The 22,595-nt window shown below is 44.0% G+C and overlaps 1 protein-coding gene across 1 annotated transcript in view; it reads right to left on the bottom strand.

The window, feature by feature from the left end:
* Nucleotides 1-22,595, bottom strand: part of FLT1 (fms related receptor tyrosine kinase 1) — a 196,477-nt gene that overhangs the window by 20,971 nt on the left and 152,911 nt on the right. The window contains exons 17-23 of the mRNA XM_032150567.2: nt 18,483-18,615; nt 13,369-13,473; nt 8,808-8,921; nt 6,644-6,732; nt 1,997-2,153; nt 1,469-1,566; nt 669-791 (exon numbers count right to left, since the gene is read on the bottom strand). Of these exons, the coding sequence (XP_032006458.1) occupies nt 669-791; nt 1,469-1,566; nt 1,997-2,153; nt 6,644-6,732; nt 8,808-8,921; nt 13,369-13,473; nt 18,483-18,615 (819 nt within the window). The remainder of the gene's footprint in view (nt 1-668; nt 792-1,468; nt 1,567-1,996; nt 2,154-6,643; nt 6,733-8,807; nt 8,922-13,368; nt 13,474-18,482; nt 18,616-22,595) is intronic.

The following is a 22,595-nucleotide window of genomic DNA, read 5'->3' as shown; positions in this document are numbered from 1 at the left end:
CAATTAAGCTGGGAGCCACTACTGTAACTCATTGGCTCCCAGACATAAGCCTAACCCTCAGGGTATATAGGCTGAGGGTTAAGGAGAAGGGAGGACATGGGAGGTCACCCACAAAAGTGAAAAATAACACTATGTCTGAAAACAAGCAGAGAAGAGAAGCCAGTGCGAGCCAGCAGGGAGACGCTAGGCATGGAAGGCCACGGGAGGTGAACAGTCTCCTCCATAGTCAGCTACTGCTGACAGTCTTCCCCGCCCTTTCCTGAGACAGATACACCTGCTGAATCAATCATCTGGGTTTATTTGAGGGAAAGAGTCCAGGCTGTTCTTTTCAGTGGTACAAGGAATTCCCTCAGGATTCAAAGGAAGGCAATGCTAAGGTCTCACTCAGGCCCCACCAAACACTTCTCAGGTTAGCAAGTCTCACGCAGCGCTGCCCAAAGGACAGGTGGGACACCAGGCATTAGGGAGGAGCAGAACCAGGAGACGGTGGCCTTTCTGAGCCTTACACAAGGGCTCTCTGGGATGCCGCTCATCGGGACTGCTTGTCTTCACAGAAAACCAATGATGGTTTTCAGGGACTACAGCTGAGGAAGTGTAAATATTTACCAAGTCTTTGGTTTAAAAGTGATAGGACATAAATGAGTCAAATAAACATCAAACTGACTTACATCTCCTTTTCTCACATAATCGGGGTTCTTATAAATATCTCGGGCAAGGCCAAAATCACAAATCTTCACCACGTTGTTCTCAGATAACAGGATGTTTCTCGCTGCCAGGTCCCGATGAATGCACTATAATAAAACAGTTGCATAATCAATGCATTTCCTTAACCTAACCAACTAATCTCCTACACCTCTCAGTGTCATTAATCTTAATTTGGGAATCCATTTCACATGCCGTGAAGGGAGCACCTCTCAGTGCACACAGAGTTACCATAAACATGAAGAGCCTCTCTATAAATACAGGTCCCCAAGCCCTCAAAGTCAAGAAATGTTCTGAATCCACTGGGCTACTATTTGATCAGCGAAGCTGGTTATCTAAAATTTACCAGTGGGCGAACTTTCCCCACAGCCTTTTACCCTGAGCTGCCAAGATGAGATCTTTCTCCAGCTTCAGTTTTGTGGGAGGGCCCCATATGGCTATATTAATAGTAGCTCTCCTATGAAGTCATGTCTTCTGAGATTTGGTCCAGATTTGAAAATATGCCAGAGGGTACTGTGGAGAGCCAATGCCAGAATTGTCTAGTCTGAAACCTGTGAGTTTTCCCCAGAATTAAGTTCTATCCACTGGTATCCACGGACTCCTCATTCTCAAAACTCCTCATATCTGGCAAATTAAGGCACTTGCAGTGGTGTTTGTTCTACATTTAAGAACATAGGTATCAGCAAATACTAGGAAAAATGAATTTATAGCAAAGGTGTGTGACCAGCCCTGGCACAGAAGAAAAACAGTGAACAGCAAGACTGACCTTTCTAGAAGACAGGAACTCCATGCCTCTGGCCACTTGAAAACTGTAAGAAATCAGATCTTCCATAGTGATGGGCTCCTTGTAGAAACCGTCAGAATCTGGAAAGCATTAGAATCGTAACTGTTTGTAATGGCTCTTGTTATACCACCAAATCCCAGTTTATTGGAACAAGGTTAGCAAAACATAAAACAAACCAACAAGTAGATCAGAGTTCATTTTTAAGAGTATTTGAGTTTCAACATGAACACCAGAGATTTTTCCAGGCCTCCAGCCCATTTTATCCAAGCATGGGGGCAGGGGGGTGATCCATTAAGACGAAAATGCCTGAGGGGAGAAAACGGTACAGTTCCCTGTCAAAATTAGTAACTCTGTAAATAATCTTAATTCAAATCTTATCTCCTCAAGACATTATCATTCGAGTCTCCCACGGATGTTTATTAGAGTGATAAATAAGAAAAAAATTTCAGAGATGCAGAGTATGTTGTAAAAATATCTCAGCGCGTAGGACAGGAAGGAATTAATACCTACCCTCCTCTTCCTCAACATCACTCAGACTTTTATCTTCCTGAAACCCGGAGCTCGCAAAGCTCTCGCTGCTGGTGACGCTATCTAGTCTTGGTTTCTTGCCTTGCTCCAGGCCTGGCTCCATTTTTTCTTTCTTGGGCTCCATGTGTAATGCTGCATCCTTTGAAGAGACCAAAAAGGACCCAGGTAAAAAGGAGCTCCAGCACAGCAGCGGGAAACCAGTCCCTCAACTGGCAATCGCCTGATGAGAAATGAGAGCGTTTCACTTCTCAAAATGGATCGTGAACTAGCACAGGGGCCCTACGGTATCCAGGAGCCTGACTACCTCTGGGGTTGCAGAGTCTGTTGTGCTCTCGCCTGGGCTTCTAGACAGCATCTTAGATCAGACAAAAAAAAAAAAAAATTAAGAGTGGTGGGTATTTACTGAATGCTTACTCTGTGTGAGCTGGTATATTAAAAGCTTTAGGTACATTTCTTGTTTAATGTTTCCAACAATTTTATGAAGTAGTTCTTATTTATATATGGAGAAACAGGTTCAGGGAAGTAAAGTAATCAAATTCACATGCAGCTAATAAATAGCAAAGCTGGCCGGGCGCAGTGGCTCACACCTGTAACCCCAGCACTTTGGGAGGCCGAGCCAGGTGGATCACGTGAGGTCGGGAGTTTGAGATCAGCCTGACCAATATGGAGAAACCCTGTCTCTACTAAAAATACAAAATTAGCCAGGCATGGTGGTGCATGCATGTAATCCCAGCTACTCAGGAGGCTGAGGCAGGAGAATTGCTTGAACCCAGGAGGCGCAGATTGCACTCCAGCCTGGCCAACGACAGCAAAACTCCATCTCAAAAAAAAAAAAAAAAGAAAGCAAAGCTTGAATCCAGGATTGGTCGATGCCCACATCTGTGCCCTTAACCACTTTTCCATGCCACACGCCATCTTGTGAAGGATGACATCACTGAGAGGAAAGGATCCCCAGTGCGCTTGGTGCTTCACCCTGTAATCCCTAGGAGGAGTTATAAGAGAAGGCTATAGTTACCAATTTTTCAGGTTTCTCTGGGGAAGGAGGGAACATGGACATTGCTTTTTTTCTCTTCCATTCAAAACAAAGATACAGTTTGATCCTAACAAGGGTAGCAATGGCCTTTCACCCTGGACTGCGCATCCAACCCCTGGTTCATTTGGCTCTTCCATTAATCATGCCATCTTGGGCAAGTCACCTTACTTTTCTGAGTTTCATTATCCTCTTCTGAAAAGCTCTATTATGCTATTATTTTATGATTCATAGGAAAGGAGTTGTCAGTTCTGGGTGTTCATGGGAAACCAGAAAAGATTTTTATTGGCTTTTGTAATTCATCTAGTAACTATGACACTCTAAAACCTAGCACTTTCAGTGGCTTTATAACCAGACCATGTTTGTAGCCTAGATTCTGCTAGACAGCAATACTGCGGCAGAAGCGGAGAGGGACTGGGGTTCAGTGGCGTCCCTTGATCCATTTGCATGGTGTGGCAGTTCTAGGATTAACCCGCCTACTCCATCCTTCCTGGGCTTTTCTAGAAATGTCACAAAGCAAGAGTGATCCCTCCACTAGAGGGCACAGTGGGAGCAAGCAGAGCACTGGGAGAAAGCTTCAGGAGGGACAGCCCTAACCTAGTCTAAAAGCCAAAGGGGCACCAAGGTTCCCAGTCCCTGAAAAGAGACCTTCTGGGGTTGCAGAGGGAGGCAGGCCTCAGAGTGAATACCCACTGCCATCGCAGGTAACCCACCTGAGGGCAGGTAAAGACTTTCACTATTTGTTATTGTGTTTCCACAATGCAGTTTTATTGGATTCTGTTCAGCTGGGGACTGGAATTTTATTTTTCACAAGATCCTTTGTGGGACAGAAGGCATCAGAGAAAGCGCTGGCAATAGCGTGGGGAGAAAAATGCTCCACAGGCTCACTCAGGGCTCTGCATATGAAAACTCTCCCTGGGCAGCCTTCTTCCCCACGGCACCCAAAAGTCACAGCCTAGGCACGTCCCCAAGGACCAAAACTCAGGCTCCCTCACTCCCTTCCTGACTCCCAATCAATTGTATATTCAGCTTTGCTTATCAGTATCACTTTTGTTAAATAAAGGTAATTTACTGAACTCTTGGGACTCTGGCAGAATATAGTGAATTTATTACAAACCATATTTAAGAATCCCAGTTAATTTATTTGGAAAATGAAGTATTCCATTTTCAATTTAGCCTTTTGGTTTTGTCTTTCCTTTACCTTTATCTTCCAAATATGAAAGACAGCCATGGATTTTCCACAAAAACACTAAGCTCCACCAAGTTGCACAGGGAGGCAAATCATTAAATATAGCCAGAGAAGGAAGCAAACTCTTCAAAACAAAGGACGCACAAACCCAAACGTTCCATCCTGCCCAGGTCCCTAGGGTATTCTGCTGGCTTAGCTCTTCCTGAAGCCAGTCCAAAATTTCAGTACTAAGGGGAATTTGTACTGCCCTCAGCCCAAGGCACCACTTTCCACTTTTTCTTATGCTTTTTTCACCTTATTTAGTGTGGTGCACAGAAAAGGCAGTGGAGGAGGAGTCAAGAGAGCTGAGTTCTTTCTCCTTCTGACTTCACCTCATGGTAGGTGTGCGTCCTTAAGCGAATCACTTGACTTCTCTGAGCACATCTACAGCCTGCGAGTGTGAACCAACTGATCACAAAGATCCCTTTCAGCTTCAAGATTCTAATTATTAGGCCAGGCACAGTGGCTCACACCTGTAATCCCAGCACTTTGCGAGGCTGAGGCAGGCGGATCACCTGAGGTCAGGAGTTTGACCAGCCTGGCCAACATGGTGAAACTCTGTCTCTACCAAAATATTCAAAAATTAGCTGGGCGTTGTGGCAGGCTCCTGTAATCCCAGCTACTTGGGAGGGTAGAGGCAGGAGGATCACTTGAACCCAGGAAACGGAGGTTGCAGTGAGCTGAAATCACACCACTGCCCTCCAGCCTGAGTGACAGAGAGAGACTCTGTCTCAAAAAAAAAAAAAAAAAAGGTTCTAATTATTAGAAGACCTGACTTAAACCTGGGGAAAATGATGTTCTTGCATTTATTGCCTGTCCAGTAGAGCATCTCTGTCTTTGATTAGATCAAAGTTTGAGGTATGAGAAAATTGGCCAGCTGTCCAGTGGTTCTTATTTGTGTATGAAGATTCTTGCCCACATTATAAAGATGGGCATCATTCTTGGATTTCAGACATTTTATCCACCAGGTAGATCAGTGGTACGAAGTTGGACTCACCCAATTTTTCTATCTTAGTAGGTCAATGATGTTGATGATGATGATGACGGTGGTGGTGACGGTGATGATTAACATTTATTGAATGTTTAACTGAGAGATATTTATTCTCTCAACAATCCCATCAGCTGGATTCTATTATAAGTTTCATTTAATAAATGAGGGAACTGAAACAGGTTGAGTAATTTGCGTTCCCAGATTTCATGAGAAGTAGAGACAGGATTTGAATCCAAGAAGTCTGATTCCAGAGTCTCAATGTTTAACCACCACACTACATGGGTTCATCAACAGTGTTGCTGATTACTGGTTAATAATGTTGAATCACTGTCCCCTGGACTTCTTCAGCTCAGAGAAGGACACAGTATTGGTGCCATATGTCACACTGGCAAAGTTTTAGTAAATTATTTCTCCTCCATTCAATAATCTCTCTCTTTCTCTTTTTTTTTTTTTTATTTTTTGAGACAGAGTCTCACTCTGTTGCCCAGGCTGGAGTGTAGTGGCATGATCTCAGCTCACTGCAACCTCCTCCTCCCAGGCTCAAGTGATTGTCCTGCCTCAGCCTCCCTAGTAGCTGGGATTACAGGCGCAGGCCACCATGCCTGGCTAATTTTTGTATTTTTAGTAGAGAAGGGTTTTCGCCATGTTGGCCAGGCTGGTTTTGAACTCCTGACCTCACAAGATCCACCTGCCTCAGCCTCCAAAGTTCTGGGATTACAGGCGTGAGGCACCATGCCCGGCCCAATAATCTCTTTTAAACCTTGTTTGCCCTTAGGTCTTGGGTCCACATGTTCCTTTTACTACACAGCTTTTATTTAATGATAAGGCTCGTTCAGAGTATATGTAGGGATGACATGGGTAGTGAGGGTGTCAGGAAGTGGGAGAAAGGGCAGTAGAAAGGAAAGATAATGATTTTTGGCCCCGGCCATATCATTGGTCTACTGCTGATTGTACAAGTCACTCAGTTGATTTAGCCTTAGTCAAAATCTAACCTAATAAATGGAGACAATTATATTAACTATTATCTTCCTTAAAGAAATAAGTGACTTGTGTATGTATGTTTGCGTGTATATACACATGCACACATATATACCAGGAGAAAGAAAGTTATTGTTAGATATTTAGATAAGTGGCTAGTAGATTTACTCTCCAATTATGGCTGCATACGCACACAGGGATCAAATGATTCTCTGTGCTATCCACACTAGAGTGTAACAGATTATCAGGGGGAAAAAACACGAAAAAAGGAGAAGAAGCAGAGATTGAGTTTTAAGTTTAATCATTAACAGAACAATACAGGTTTCTCTTGCTTTATGTTGTTACAGACTAAATGAAAACTCATTGCTATCTTTAAAAACCTCCAACTTTTAAAATCCTTACCTTATTGAGAAAAAATAAGTCACGTTTGCTCTTGAGGTAGTTGGAGAGATTTCCATATTTGCAGTATTCAACAATCACCATCAGAGGCCCTGCAGCCAAAACAGCACATGCTCATGCTCAGCCACACCAAGCCAGTCAGCCATTTGCCAGCCTTCAGCCTGCCTGAGAAACCTCAAACCAACCAGCCTTTGTATTAGTGGGGCCAAGGGATGCGATTTAGGGATGAGAGGCCCATGAATACGGTGACTTTTTCGGTTTAACCTAAGAAGGGGTTTAAAGAATACAATTGAAATACAAAAAAAAAAAAAAATGGAGGTGGGGGGCAGTGCAGAAGCATTAGAGAGAAAAGATTAGAAGAAGGACAGAAATACCTTTGAGGAGGAGAGAGGCAAAAGCCAGCCTCCCTGCCTCTTAACCAGACCCTTGAGAGTAGGGGAGCTTCTGGTTACTGTCACACCAGTCCTGGAACTATTAAGCAGCTCCTCCCTCCCTACCGGGGCAGAGACGGCTACCTGGCCGTCTCTCCCCAGCAGTGTCTGCGCAATTTGCCTTGGGGCTTGCCAGAGGATCTAAAGTAGGGATCGGCAAACTCTTCTTGTAAAGGTCCAGCTAGTAAACATTTTAGGCTTTGCAGATCAAGGAGCTACTACTCAATTCTGCCTTTGTAGCCTGGAAACAACCAAACAAGTATGACTGTGCTCCAAGAAAACTATGAACACAGAAATTGGAATTTCATACAATTTCATGTCATGAAATATTATTTTTATTTTTTATTTTTTTCCCCCAACTATTTAAAAAGGTCAAACCATTTTAAGCTCACAGGCTGACCTTGGTTTGCCAACCCGACCCCGGTCTGAAGGAAGCAAGAGGGTTGGGAAGGAAGTCCAGCTGCACTGTGGGGCCCATGTGGTGCTCTGAAGGCCTCCTCTCTCCTGCCATGCGTTTCCACTGCATGCCTGGGCTGGGCATGCAACCCACAAAGCAAGGACCACTTCCAGGTCAAAGGGGAGTGACCCCGGAGCTGCTTCACCAGCCGCTGCCCAGGGCATGCCGGGAGCCCAGAAGCCACTAGTTCTTTTTTGTGTTTTGCAGAAGTTGGGCTGGTCCTGGTGGAGTGGTTTTCTCTTACTATGAGGAACACGCTAGAAATCCTAACAGCATCTCATCTTCCCCCCAGGCTCCGAATGGGAAGTTGCTTCCAGAGTTTTGTATGTCCCCTCTACGGCGGCAGAAGCCGCAGAGCTCGGCTCCCGCCTGGGGTCCAGCCACCCTCCTCAGAGGGGCTTTCATGCTGGTGTCCGGCTGCACGGAGCTGACGGCTGCACATGAGGGTAGGCTGTCTCATTATCCCTGATCAGTTTTACAGATGCAAAGTTGAGGCAAACAGAATGAGGTTGCCACAACAGAGAACTTGATAAAACGTTATCCGGGGATGATGGAGAAGCAGGCGGGGCCGTGTTGAGGTCCCTCTGACTCTTTCTCGCCTCCCCAGCCTTTAGCTCCTCTCTAACCACCTCCGCCCCTGGCAGATTGTCTTCCCCAGCTACCCTTCATCCCTGCTACCTCTGTTGAGAGCTGGGGAAAACATCGGCATGCACAGTTCTTTGCACCTTGCTGGCTCAAACAATGATCACACATCTACTCTCAAGCCCTAACCCTGCCATACGGAAAGAAAGGTCTGCGACAACATGCTGGAGCTCTTAATCATAAAGCACAGCTCTGTCCCTACCCCCTTGGGTCAGGTCTCTCTGCAAGGTGGATCTGGAGGGAAGGGCCCCCACATCACCTCCTCCTGGGACCCTACCAGTAGTGATTCATTCATTCCTTTAGGTGAAGCCTCAAGGAATATGCAACCTTCTACCTTTTACCTTGGCTCTGGCCACACTCCTTCAAACCCATCCTGAGAGAAAACTGCTTGGCCTAGAGCCCGTGGAAGGAGATCAAAAAGGGAGTCCTCTTCAGAATCTTAATTAACTGCACAGGGAAGGGATTTATGGGAGCACCCTTCTGTAGATGCACAAGCTGTTTCTTCTAGAGCTATTAGGGAGGCCGTTTTCCTGGAGGCGAGGAAGCACAGTGCGGGGGAGAAGGAGCTGTAAGGCAGAGAACTGTTCTTCCAGCCTGTGCAGGGGAAGATGGAGCCCCCCCTCCCCTTCTCCATTACCTCCTTGCTTGGTGCAGGCTCCCAGCAGGTTAACCACGTTCAGATGGTGGCCAATGTGGGTCAAGATTTTGAGCTCAGTCATCAGAGCTTTGTACTCGCTGGCCGTGGCCCCCTCTGTGTGAGAAGCAAGGAAGAGTCAGGGCAACAGGACAATGGGGCTCCTTCCGCCGGAGGCGGCATTCTTGCCCTCCTTGTTTGTCAATGCTCAGCCGGTTGCTTCACTAACTTCCCCACATTCTGCAGAAAGGCCAAGTCTCCAGACTGTTTTCATTACTCCCACCCTCCTGAGCCAACATCCTTTTGATTACAGTAAGGCCCAGCACAGTAGTGGGGTTAGTCACTGGACATTTCCTCTTGGTGGACCTAGTTCTGTTCAGCAATGCGCTGACTCAGAGCTGGGCACCTCGTGAAAGTGCCTTCCAAAGGCTTCCCTTCTGTCAGAACCAGGTGCAGCAAGAACCCACCAGGCAGAGAGTACACCTCCACGTTCCCTCTTCTCACCTTCTCCCTTTGGAGAGTCACAGAGAAGGAGCACAAGGGGCCTGCCAGGGCAAAATGGCTACTTTTGTAAACATCTTTGCAATGTGTTATTTTCTCCCTGTAACCTGTCCTCTCTGGAGTTCACAGGGTTATCTTGGGTTGTGAGGATCCATAGCATCTGACTTCAACTTCAATCTCAGAGATAAGCATTATCAGTCTAAGAATTAGCAGAGTCTAAAGCCTAAATTGAGTGTGTTCTGTTTGTTCTTATTAGTTAATTTGCAAGGCATTTAAAAATTTTAAATTATTTTTAGAAATATAAAAATCAAATAATCTTGCTGTAAAATATTTCAACACTATGAGTTGGAATAAAAAGATATAGAGTAAAATGATCTAGATGAAAAGTGAAAGCCACTCCAACCCACTTGCCTTCTTAGAAGCAGCCACTGTTAATAGTTTGGTGTTCAGACCTTTTACTATGCATTTATAAATACGTATATTCAATCAGAGGTCATATATATATATATACACACACATATATATATACATATATACACATATATATACATATATACACATATATACACATATACACATATACACATATATACATATATACATATATACACATATATACATATGTACATATATACATATATACACATACATACATATATACATATATATACATATATATACACATATATATAGTCTATTTAAAAAATCTATTTCCCCCTTTTTAATAAATCAGAGACTTTTTGTTTCTTTTTATTTTTTTTGAGACAGAGTCTCACTCTGTCACCCAGGCTGGCGTGCATTGGTGCGATCTCGGCTCCCTGCAACCTCCGCCTCCTGGGTTCAAGCGATTCTCATGCCTCAGCCTCCTGAGTAGCTGGGATTACAGGTGTGTGCCACAATGCTTGGCTAATTTTTGTAGTTTTAGTAGAGATAGGGTTTCACCATGCTCCTGACTTCAGGTGATCCACCTGCCTTGGCCTCCCAAATTGCTGGGATTACAGGCGTGAGCCACCACGCCCAGCAGGTTAACCACGTTAATGGTGGCCAATGTGGGCCCATTCTTTTTAATTGATTAATGGTGTCCCTGACATTTAGAGTGTCTATAGCCTTTTTGCTATTACAAATAATACTGTGATAGTCTGTGTGTAATCTCTGTGCACACATGCAAGTGTTTCTGTAGGACAGTGTCCTGGAAGTGAGTTAGAGGTATGTGCATTTAACATTGTGGTAGATACCAACATGGTATTTCATAAGCACAAATCTTTTTTAATAATAACCAGATAAACTCCAAAGCCTGCGCATGGGGTTAGGGCTGGCTCACAGTAGATGCTCAACAAATATTTTGGAATAAATAAACACAATTACTCTTCTCATTTCAGGCATGGGTATAAGGCCCAAAAAGATTAATATTTTTGCTCAAGGACACTTTGAAAGAGCTTTTGACTTACGGCCTTTGTTACACTTTATGCTTTTGTTTTGAGACGGAGTCTCGCTGTGTCACCCAGGCTGCAGTGCAGTGGCGTGATCTTGGCTTACTGCAAACTCCAACCCCTGGGTTCAAGTGATTCTCCTGCTTCAGCCTCTCAAGTAGCTGGAACTACAGGTGCCCGCCACCACGCCTGGCTAATTTTTGTATTTTTTAGTAGAGATGGGATTTTGCCATATTAGCCAGGCCGGTCTCAAATGCCTGACCTCGTGATCCGCCGGCCTCAGCCTCCCAAAGTGCTGGATTACAGGCATGAGCCACTGCGCCGGGCCATGCCTTTTTTGTATCTCCCAGAATCAGATGGCCAATTAATTTAAGCAAGAAAGCTGAATGAAATTTTTTAAAGGAATTTTATAGAGTGGGTGATTTGGCAGTCTTTTACAATCAATGCTGATGGCTAAAAAAAAAAAAAAAATAGGCATTTATGAAGACCCTACACACACAATCTGTATTACATAGAAGAGATTCTCTGAGCCTTTTAAAAAAATCTCAGCTGGGTGCAGTGGCTCACGCCTGTAATCCCAGCACTTTGGGAGGCTGAGACAGGAGGATTGCTTGAGCCCAGGAATTTGAGACCAGCCTGGGCAAGATAGCGATACGGTCTCTACAAAAAAAAATTTTTTTGAATTAGCTAGGTGTGATGGTGTGAGCCTCTAGTCCCAGCTACTTGAGAGGCTGAGGTGGGAGGACTGCTTGAGCCTGAGAAGCAGAGGCTGCAGTGAACTATGATCATGCTACTGCACTCCAGCCTGGGCGACAGAGTAAAACCCTGTCTCTTAGGAAAAAAAAAAAATCTCAAGTCAGAATCTTCTTTCAAACTCATTCATCTCCCTATAACCCTTTCCTCTTTGGAGGAAAAAAACCAGATGCTGGTTCAGCTTGCTGTATTTATAGGCAGGGCCACAGGTATTATCTTGGACCCACAACAGACTAGTGTGGATATCAGAGCTGCCTCTCCTAGAGGACAATGTGTGGCAGCAAGCAGAGAAATGGGACTAGCTGAGGAAACAGTTGCTTTCAGATTTAGTTTCCACCTATCTCTAGGTTGGATACTGGATTGCCTCTATAAACCAGGCCAGGATCATTTTCAGGGTTTTGGAGCAGTGTGCCAATTCCAGGAGGCCAGGTCTCTGCAGCCCCTCTTTTGTGGCACACTGGTGTGGAGAAAAGAGCACTACATTCAAAGCTGGAAGACTTTCGCACACAAACCCTTACTTACACTGAGCAGCTGTGTGGCCTTGCAGAGGCTATTTAACCTTTCTTGGCCATGTTTCCTCATCTGCAAACTGAGGATAATAATGTCCACCTCACAAAGCTGTTGAGAGGAAATAAGAAAAATGGCCGTTTCGTGTGGTTCAGCCTAATATGTGAAAGTATCTAGTCTGGTGCTTTTGCACATAGAAGACATGTTGATGCCTCTTCTCTTCAGAATCTGGGGTTCTCGCGGGGAGGGTGCTAGCATGCCTCTATTTTGATAGAAATACCTGCCTTCGTCTGGGAAGTCTACCCCAAACAAAAGTTCTAACTTGTGGATACCAAACTCCTTCCCAGACTACTTTCAGAGTAGAACTGGCAGGTTCTTTGCAGAGTTTTATTAGTTTTTTCTTGAGGAGTACAGCCTTTTGAAGTTGAAAATATATTTACATGGGGCTTTTGAAATAATGGAGTTATTGCTAGAAGATTAAGAACTTTGAAGTCTCCCTAAGCAAACAGCCCTTTCTCCTGGAGCTTGTACTAGGTACCTGTGTAGTTGGACGCACAGCTTGCTGGGCTTCAAAATTTCCCAGCAATATCCTGGAGACTTTGGAAAGTTAAAAGCTGCTTTTTGAGTTTTCAGTTCTGTTGAGTTGAAGCATCATAAAATTCCATTACAGATGAAGAAACGAAGTATTTTCTACACTGTAAAGGACCTGTGAGTCTTTGAGACATTTGGTTTACACAACTTTCGCTGATTTTCATTTTCAATCTGTCTTTGGTGTTGGGCATAAGTCACTGTGTGATTTGGTTCTACTTCCCAGTGCTTCACAGAGTAGTAGTATCTTTCAACACTAGAAAGATAACTCAGGTTTTTAAACTGCTAAGGAGGAAATGTTTTATGGCTGAGGTAGTTAGTATAAAATAGTTCAGAGTTCTGATCAACTCAATTGTTCTAGCTTTATAGTTTTACTTTATAGTCAGGTCAAGCCCAAGCAAAGCCATTGGGATTTAGGATGTGCTGCTAAGTTTCCATGACAACATCACAGTAGATCATGCCAGAATTTGAACCTGCAGTTACAATGGGCTTAAGTCCCTTGTTGTCTACAATCTGTGATGTGAGAAGAGAAAGACCTTTGAGGTGACAGAGATCATTTTCCTGTGGACAGTGCTGGATTGTTCCACTTACAAGGTTTATTCTCAGCTCGTGCTGGCCTAATCTAAAACTCGTGAGCAAAGAGGCCTCGTAGCAGTAGAAGAAAATTATGTGGCCTGAGCAGAAAAAGCTTGTGTCTGTTCCCAGGCTATAGCTAACTTGTACCAATATTTAGGAAATGCAAAACGGTGATGGGTCAGTTGAAAGCCAAACTACAGCATACATACCTTTCAGCATTTTCACAGCCACAGTCCGGCATGTAGGTGATTTCTTAATGCCAAATGCCGATGCTTGAACCACTTTTCCAAAAGCCCCTCTTCCAAGTGATTTGCCTGTAATGAAGAGAAGACACTGGTTTGTTTGCCAAGGCAATAGGGTGAGTTTAAGTCTTTTTCAGGAAGGAAATGCCTTTTCCTACGTGTGCATGTGAGGCATGGAATCTCCAGTGAACTGACCCTAAAGGAGACAAAATAAGGGACTTATTTCTGGAGTCTCTTCCTTTCAACTCTTAACTCTGTTCCTGAGGCCCCACATCCTTCAAAGATAGAGTAAGTCCCTAGAAGGCATTCAGTGAAGGTAGATATCCAGTTTCCTTTCCACAGTGTCCTCCCGTAGGAGAGATGGGACCAAGTCCCGTGTGGTTTTTTCCATTGCTTAATAACATTATGACCAAGAAGACTTCCCTGTGTGGAACCTAAGCTCTTTTTCTTTTTCCATTTACAGTCATTTTTCTCTCATCTGTTTTCAGCAAAAAGGGAGAAATAGAAAATGGTGGTTACTACTGTGGATTATAATAATGCTCATAACTTTAAAATAATCACTAAGTCATTTATCCGACTTCCCGACCAGGCAAAATATTCCCAGTCTTTCTAATGTGTCTTAGATGAAGATTACAAATCCTTGAGGTCCAGCACAGGAGCCTGGTCAACCACTGGCAGTGATTTGTTTCAACCCCAGAGAGGCAGTTGCTAAATGCAATAACCAAGCAAGGTTCCTTTCATGGTCCCCATGATGCTATGCTATAACGACTGTTAATATATTTCTTTCCCTATCCTAGAATGAGCCAGGGAGTCCTTGCCCCCCTTTACTCAAGGGGGCAAGGACCATGTCTGAATCTTCCCAGAACCTAACTTGGTGCCTGGTGCTATCTGTTATTACTAAATATTGCTGCAGAATGGAGAGCGGTGTTCAGGAATGTGTGGGATGCCCAAAGCAAGTCTCCTAGTCATAGGTAACTAGAGGGGCCCATGGGATGGAGACCCTGAGATTGATGCCCTTTGAGGAGGGCACTCCCTGGAGTACCTAAGCTACCTTTTATATCAGGGAACTTCCTTTTGCACATCAGGAAACAGCTCAATAGAACCCAGAGAAATGGTGCACCTCCAGCATGTTATACCCAAAGAACAGTAAGTGAAATAAGTCAGTCTTTTTTTGGCTCTTCTTGGGGGAAGGGGAAATGACAGAATACCACTGGTTGGTTAAAACTATTATAAATCCTGGCAGTTAGAGTGTTAATTTAACACAATCCCTCCTTTCCCAACCAAGTGCTCTTTCTTAGACCCGTCTGATAATGTGCCTTCAGTTAATGAACCTTCTTTCCTCCCTTCCTTCCTCATACTCCACTCCGTTTCCCCAAAGGACATTTTTTTTAAGTTTCTTGTAGTTTGTAATGAAGCTTTGCTTCTTCCTTATCATTTTGGAACCTTTCTACTTTTATGCCCAACTACTCAGTGACAAAAATGTCTTTACCTCGCTCTGCTTAATGTCTTCTACTACCCACCACCCCAGGTGTCCAGTTAGGATGTATGAAAATTTCAGTTATACCAGTGTCATCATTAGGGCCTCTGTGTGGCTGTCTGCAGGGACGTGCTCTGCATTCGGAGGGAACACTGGAGAGATGACATATTTCTCTTTTTGTGAAACATGCTCCTGTGGTGATTACTAAATGACATTCCTCCCAGACCATGCAACACGGGCAGAGCTACAGCCTCTGCTTCCTTCTTTGCGTAAAATTGTTGAAGAAATAGACCAGGATGGGGACCCTCGAGTTGAAATAAAAGAGCCTCCAGTGGATCCTGAAAGTGCTACATCTGAAAATCCAGTGTGGGAACAGAGCTGGCATATGCCTTCTCTATACTAGTAAAAACTGGTGCATTTTGGTTGGAGGTTTATTCCTTGCTTTATTTGGGATAAAATATGAATGTTTTTCTTCCACAGTGCCTTCTACCATCTAAAAAGAAAAGTGTCCAGAGCCTGAGAAATACCCAGATCTTTTCTCCTCACACTCCTAAGACCCTTGCATGTTTTGGGCAGGTGGCATCCTTTGCACTTTCCGTGGTTTCAGCCCCCACATCCCGTCTTAGCCGTCACAACACACTTTGTTTTAACAAGTGTTTGGGACTTTGCTTCTTACCAGTGAGAATAAACTGGCTCTCATTTGGCTTCCCTCAGTCTTTTCATTTATTCTCTTGGAAGCCGACTGCTGCCTCATAAAACAGCATGAAGCTGTTATGGGCTCCTTAATCATCTGATGTGTTGGAATCCTTCTGCAGACCCATGGTTCCAGTTTCAGGGGAGCCCAGTTGCATCAGACTTGACCTCACCTGATCTTTCTTTTCCCTTAAAATTCTCCTCAGTGTTTCCTGGAATACCACTAACTAGCTCGGAAGTGTGCTAGGTCATTGCCATACAATGCAAGGATATTGGAATCTCCTCCAAGAATGTCTTGGACTGGCCAGGGGCCCTGGACACTCTGGGGAGAGTGCATGGCAGCATGGGTTGCACTGTCTCTGGCATTCAGAGCTGGTTTTACAAGAGGCAGCACCAGCCCAGGCACCATTCACTTGCCAAACTCCCGACTCCCTGTATTGTTTGCTATATTAGGTAATTCTGACTTTTGATTATTTTTCAATAGAAAGATGCAGTGTTGAACATTATTCTAACTTTTTTTTTGGAGACGGAGTCTCGCTCTGTCGCCCAGGCCGGAGTGCCGTGGCGTGATCTCAGCTCACGGCAACCTCCACCTCCTGGGTTCAAATGATTCTCCTGGCTCAGCCTCCTGAGTAGCTGGGACTACAGGCACGCGCCACCACAGCTGGCTCATTTTTGTATTTTTAGTAGAGACAGGGTTTCACCATGTTGGCCAGGCTGGCCTCGAACTCCTGACCTCAGGTGACCCACCCGCCTCAGCCTCCCAAAGCGCTGGGATTTCAAGCGTGAGCCACCACACCCAGCCTATTCTAACTTCTATAATAAATATATAGGAGCTGAATTATCTCCTAACTTCTGTGATAAATTTATAGAAGCTGAATTCCCTCCCATGGGTTAGTGAGGAATCTTTTTTTTTTTTTTTAAGATTCTTTTTGTTCTTGGATTTCAGTAATTTTAGTGGTAGCAACACCTTTGACCCAACCTCCAACTGCATCCATCTATCAAGTACTATAAATTCCAACCCCACTCACTAGGGCTGCTGATAGTAACCAACAAGTAGATACAGCTGAAACCAGATATAACCTTGTGTATTTCTCTACATTTACAACCCCAGTATAACTGCCAGTTAAAACAGCCTTTTCTCTCTATCTGGACATAATCTGGGTTATTTTCAGTTGCTAGACATTACTTCAAATTACTTTGTCATTTATTTGGCTTAAGAAATAAACAAGTCTTGGGCCTCCTTGCTCCCACGTTAATCAGTCAGAGGAGGGTACCTCTGGGCCTTGCAGCCACACTCTGTATTGAAAGACAAAGTTAGCAGACTTGACACACTTTTTCTCACCCATCAGAGACACTCAAATGGACATCAGCCAAATCCTAGCATGTGGCAACTCTGGAAAGGAAAAGAGCGATAAGAATGATCTTCAACAAGGAGGCTCTCCTGAAATGGGATTATTTAAACCCACAGAGCCCCAGGGGAATTCTGGTAGAAGGATTAGCAATCTGTGATGTGGTGTGGATCACAATGATACTAGGAAGGAATGAAGCGATGGGACAGAAAGCTCATGTGTCCTATGCTGATTATGACTAATAATGCTGAAAAGCAGTGTGGGCTGAGAATGGCTCGTGATTGTGGGAAAATTATCCCATATTTCCTGCCAAGGTCACTGAGGGGCTGGGCTAGCTGCCATATAATTTAGACTTGCAGAAGGAACTCATCCAGTGTGCCACCTGCCCTTAACTACTCTAAATGTAGTTGATTTTTTCCTCCTGTCCACAGCCATTGCTGGCTTTCTCCTGTCTCTCCAGCTTTTAACTGATTTCCAAGTTTCCTCCCCAAGCCAAATAGAACACGCTCCTGAGGCCAGTCCTTTCTCAGTGTAAGCAGAATCATTTCAAGGCCCAGGAGAAAAACAAACGCCATTTTCCCCTCTCTGCCCGCTACATCCCTCACCCCTGTATCATTTGCATGTAAGGAGAGGGACAATACTGTTGAATTTGGAACAACAGGCTCTCCACACCGAGAGGGACAAGCTCCAAGAACACTGGATCCACAATCTGTTTTCTTAGTTCCAACTACTAATGACTCTGGCATACACAGGCGTGAGTGGAAAACTTTCAGAAGCCACAATCCAAACATTTTGGGTAGGAGTAATTGAGGTTCCAATTGTTTTGTAGTACCAGAGGCTGGAGATTAATGGGCTTTGTGACGTCTGAGCTGAAGGAACTGGAAGGTAGGCTGCGGGAAAGCACATTTGTCTGCTGTTTATAGCATCTGCGCTACCTGGAAAACAACAGTCTTTGCTCTTCAAAAGTGAAACTTAAATGACTCCTCTAGGGCTTTCTACTCGGTCTGGACATTCCCAGGAAAATCAAAGTATGTAATTTGTGGATTTGTGCAGAGGGTTTTTTTGATCCATGGCCTTGAAGAGCACCAACTCTTTCACAGAATGTTTGATTTCACTGTTCCTTGCCACCCTCAATTATGTTCTGGATCATATATTTCTAATCCCTCAACAGTTTCATTATGTAAGAGTACGTGTACTTGTAATGCCTCTCTCTCCGTCCCCCTTCACTTACCACTTTTGCACCTATCTCCAGACTGAGCCCTTTGAGGGAAGAGATGCAAGCACCTTTGTGTCTCCAGGGCTTAGACCAGTGTCTGCTGCTCAGAGAAGGTGCCTAATAACTGTTGCATGAACAAACAGGTGCTGCCTGTCACCTTGTACTGTTATCTGAGCATTGCATTGGAATTATTTACTTTTGTGTCCATCTCCCTTGCTAGTTTGTGAGCAGCTGGAGGGTAGAATCCCAGGTTTAGTTTATTTTCGCATCTCTCAAAGCACAGTGTTTTTCATGTAATAAGTGCTCGGTATAGGTTTATGAATCTGTTGAACAAATATCTTACCCAGTTTAAGTCTCTCCCGGGCAAACTCCCACTTGCTGGCATCATAAGGGAGCCGCTCACACTGCTCATCCAAGGGAACTTCATCTGGGTCCATTATAATTGATAGGTAGTCAGTCTTTATTTCAGAAGAAGACTGAGAAATAAAGAGATCTCAAAGTCATCAAGAAGAAAACAACTTTACAAATCCTGGATATTCAGTTAACATCCACTGTTTTATTTGGGATCATTTGGTTGAAACTGTGTGGCCAGGTACAGAAAGTACTTCTCCACATTCACATACACTCATTACACTTGGGTGTGCAATTTCTATTAAACAACTCCTTACTATTCCCACACTACATTTCTGTAATGTGAGCTCTACCATCCTATCTTGGATAACATGCACTCAAATTCTCCGGTGACCTTATGTGTTGTACTTGATCTTAAACAATTATATGATGGTCTTGCTAAAAAATGCAAAGCATTTTTATAAAGTCATTCCAAACAATGACTAAAAATAACTTTCCATGGCCATCTTGTATAAGCAGGAATATACATTACAGATGGGCCAACAGTGGGGTGCACTGTGGCTTTTCTACATATATAGGAAAAGCAAGAAGTGGCAAAGTAAACCCAGGATCCCTGGGGCACTGAAAGGCACATTTCTTAAGAAGTGTTTAAACTTCCAGAAGGCCTGACCTCTTAGTTGCTTCAGCTATCTGGAAAGGTTGTAGCTGAATCCTTAGTGAGATTGGAATAAGGTTTACCTTCTGTAAGAAATGGAAGTTGAGGCTGTATGTGGTGGCCTGTAATCCCAGCACTTTAAGAGGCTGAGGTGGGCGGATCACCTGAGGTTAGGAATTCAAGACCAGCCTGGCCAACATGATGAAACCCCGACTCTACTAAAAATACAAAAATTAGCCAGGTGTGGTGGTACATGCCTGTAGTCCTAGCTACTTGGGAGGCTGAGGCAGGAGAACTGCTTGAACCCAGGAGGTGGAGGTTGCAGTGAGCCAAGATGGTGCCACTGCACTCCAGCCTGGGCAACAGAGCAAGACTCTGTCTAAAAAAAAAAAAAAAATTGATTATTTCAAAGGCCAAGGAGTAAATATGGTATAAGACTTATACACAAGCCACATTCTGAGTTCATTTGTCCATTGGTAGGATGTCAAGTGAGTAAGGCAGACATCTGCCTTGAAGTGCTTTTTTATCTTGGTAATGCAAATCAAGCCCAGAAAGTACCCTTTATTTCAGATCATAGATAAGTGGATTTACATTTAATGTCTTAGATTCATATCAATGGGTGTATTTCCTATTAATGGGCAAACTTCTAGAATTGATGACTGCATTTCTGCGGGCAGACTCTTGGATAGGATGGAAAGGAAGCATGTTTTCCCATATAACACTTGGCCAGAAGTTATGTAAACTTCATTTAAATGAGTTTTGGGGCCCTTCCTTTTGGTGCTTTTCCCTAAACGGGATCAGAGTTGGAATGGAGAAGACAACCTCTCCATACACACCATTTCACACCCACTCACATTCTTCAGCCCTTACTCACTCACTCTGTTCTGGGCTGTCACAGCTCACATCATCCATCACTTGCAATCATTCTCCTTCTCACAAAAATTATCACTAAAATGTGTGACAAATAGCTCAAGGCAGAAAGGTTTGCTTGGCCTCCGTCAAGGATGAGAAGCAAAAAACGATACGGAGCACGTTTGTCACGAACTGTGGTTGCCACTGCTGTTAGACTATGAGGGCCCGGCCTGCCAGACACTCTGTGAAGAGTATGAATTCCTATAACAGGGTACTAGGTGCCCATTAGAGAAGCTGCGGTAGTAGTAGGTTTTATGACTAAACTTTTCAATGTCCTGTATACCCGAGCCCTGAGAAACAATCTCCAATCCTCACAGAGCATAGGGTAGCTGAAACCTCACAAGGGACATCTTGGGCTCATGCAGGATGTGTGGGGAGGCTGGCAGTAGTGTTGACAGAGGCAGGGGAATAGGCAGTGGTAGGCAGTCTCTCATGTGGCACCTATGGAATTTTATGGTTTATCTCAATAAGGCAGGTGAGAGGAGACACCAAACAAACCTTAAGTGAGGGCTTTGAGGAGACTGTGATAGTAAAACGTTAGTCGGCAAATATTTATTCTTTCAATTGACATTAACACTGAGCAGCTACTAGGTGCTTGGCATGGAGGCTGCACAGCTAAGTGCTTCAAAGCCCAGGCATAGGGGCTGAATACCTGGGTTTGACTCACAGGTCAACTTCTGCTCACCCACACACATAACTGGACAAACTGCCCTCTAACCTTAGTTTTCTTATCTGTAATAATGGTACTTATCTCATAGGGTTGTTGTGAATATCAAATGAAATAATCCGTGGAAGGCTATTAAGAGCAGGGTCTGGTATGTAGTAAGCCTCAATAAATGTTAGCTATAATTATAACAATAAATGTTAGCTATAACTATGTAGGGTGAGGATAAAAAGATAAAATGCCGTCTTTATCAATGAGGAATTTACATTGTCGTTAGAGGAACCACATGGAAATATTTTGGGATGTCTTTTTCCTCTTTACCTCCCCCAATCCTTTTCAAATTTTACAGGCATTCTGTTTTTGTGATAATGATCTCTTACTCTCATTCTTTCTTATTGACATCAAAATTTCACAGAATATTAGAAATAGAAGGGACCTCTTCAGTCTAGTCCCCATGTACCTTTCCAGTTTTATTTTTGTTACTTTTTATTTTTTTTAGATGGAGTCTCACTCTTGTCACTCAGGCTGGAGTGCAGTGGTATAATCTCGGCTCACTGGAACCTCTGCCTCCTGGGTTCATGCGATTCTCCTGCCTCAGCCTCCCGAGTAGCTAGGATTATAGGTGCCTGCCACCACGCCCAGCTAATTTTTGTATTCTTAGTAGAGACGGGGTCTCACCGGCTGGTCTCGAACTCCTGACTTCAAATGATCTGCCCGCCTTGGCCTCCCAGAGTTCTGGGATTACAGGCATGAGCCACCGTGCCCAGCCCCTTTCCAGTTTTATTTTTACTGTACTCCTCTATGCTAAGTAACCAGACTACTTCCCCACTCTGGGGAGTAGGAAGGACTAGGGCGGGCTGTTTTTCTGCTTCTTTCCTTCCAGCTACAGCCTTCAAAGTCTGTCTCAAGCCTCGCTTTCTCGGAAGTTTTTTCTCCCCTTCTCCTGCTTTGAACTCCTAGAGCCTTTGTACCTCCCTTGCAGATTTGGCAAGTTTTGCTTCTGTTAGATGTATTTCCCTATATGGTGTATCTCCCCTTTCCAAACTACTGTGTGACCTTTGTTTCCTTCTCAAGCAGTGGACTTAGTTGTCATGTCTCAAAATCAGTCACTCCAAATGGCAAAAGCCTGACGTTAAACATTTACCATAGAGGATGGCTGCTGGCCTTGTCTCTCATACCAGCACCATAAAGTATATCTTATTGGTTGTAAATATCAAATCTAAGGTCAAATAGCTTGGGTTCAAAACTAAGGTCCAACCATAGTGACTTTGGATCAGTTAAGTTTATCTTGCTGAGCCTCAGTTGCCCTCTATAAAACGGGAATAATAATATATTTACCTTTTCGTATTTTTGGAATAATTTATTGACATACTACATAAAGAGCTTCCCATAAGACCTGGCATATTAATAAGGGCTAATCTCTAGAAATTAAGGAGGCCTTCTGATACTTCTCATGTCCTACTGATTTTACTTCCCAAATATCCCTTGACTCTAATCATTTAGTCAGAGGCACCACAATTTCTTTCTTGCTTTTTTCTTTTTTTTTTGAGACAGAGTCTCACTATGTCACCCAGGCTGGAATGCAGTGACATGATCTTGGCTCACTGCAACTTCCGCCTCCCGGGTTCAAGTGATTCTCCTGCCTCAGCCTCCCTAGTTGCTGAAACTACAGGCAAGTGCCATCACACCTGGCTTATTTTTGTATTTTTAGTAGAGACGGGGTTTCACCATGTTGGCCAGGCAGGTCTTGAACTCTTGATCTCAGGTGATCCACCCGCCTTGGCCTCCCAAAGTGTTGGGATTACAGGCGTAAGCCACGGTGCCCGGCCACCACTATAATTTCTTTCTTTTGTTTTCTTTTTTTTTTTTGAGAC

Source organism: Hylobates moloch, unplaced genomic scaffold (genome assembly GCF_009828535.3).
Source record: "Hylobates moloch isolate HMO894 unplaced genomic scaffold, HMol_V3 SCAFFOLD_4, whole genome shotgun sequence".
NCBI classification, from domain to species: Eukaryota; Metazoa; Chordata; class Mammalia; order Primates; family Hylobatidae; genus Hylobates; species Hylobates moloch.
This window is presented reverse-complemented; position numbering and strand designations above follow the sequence as displayed.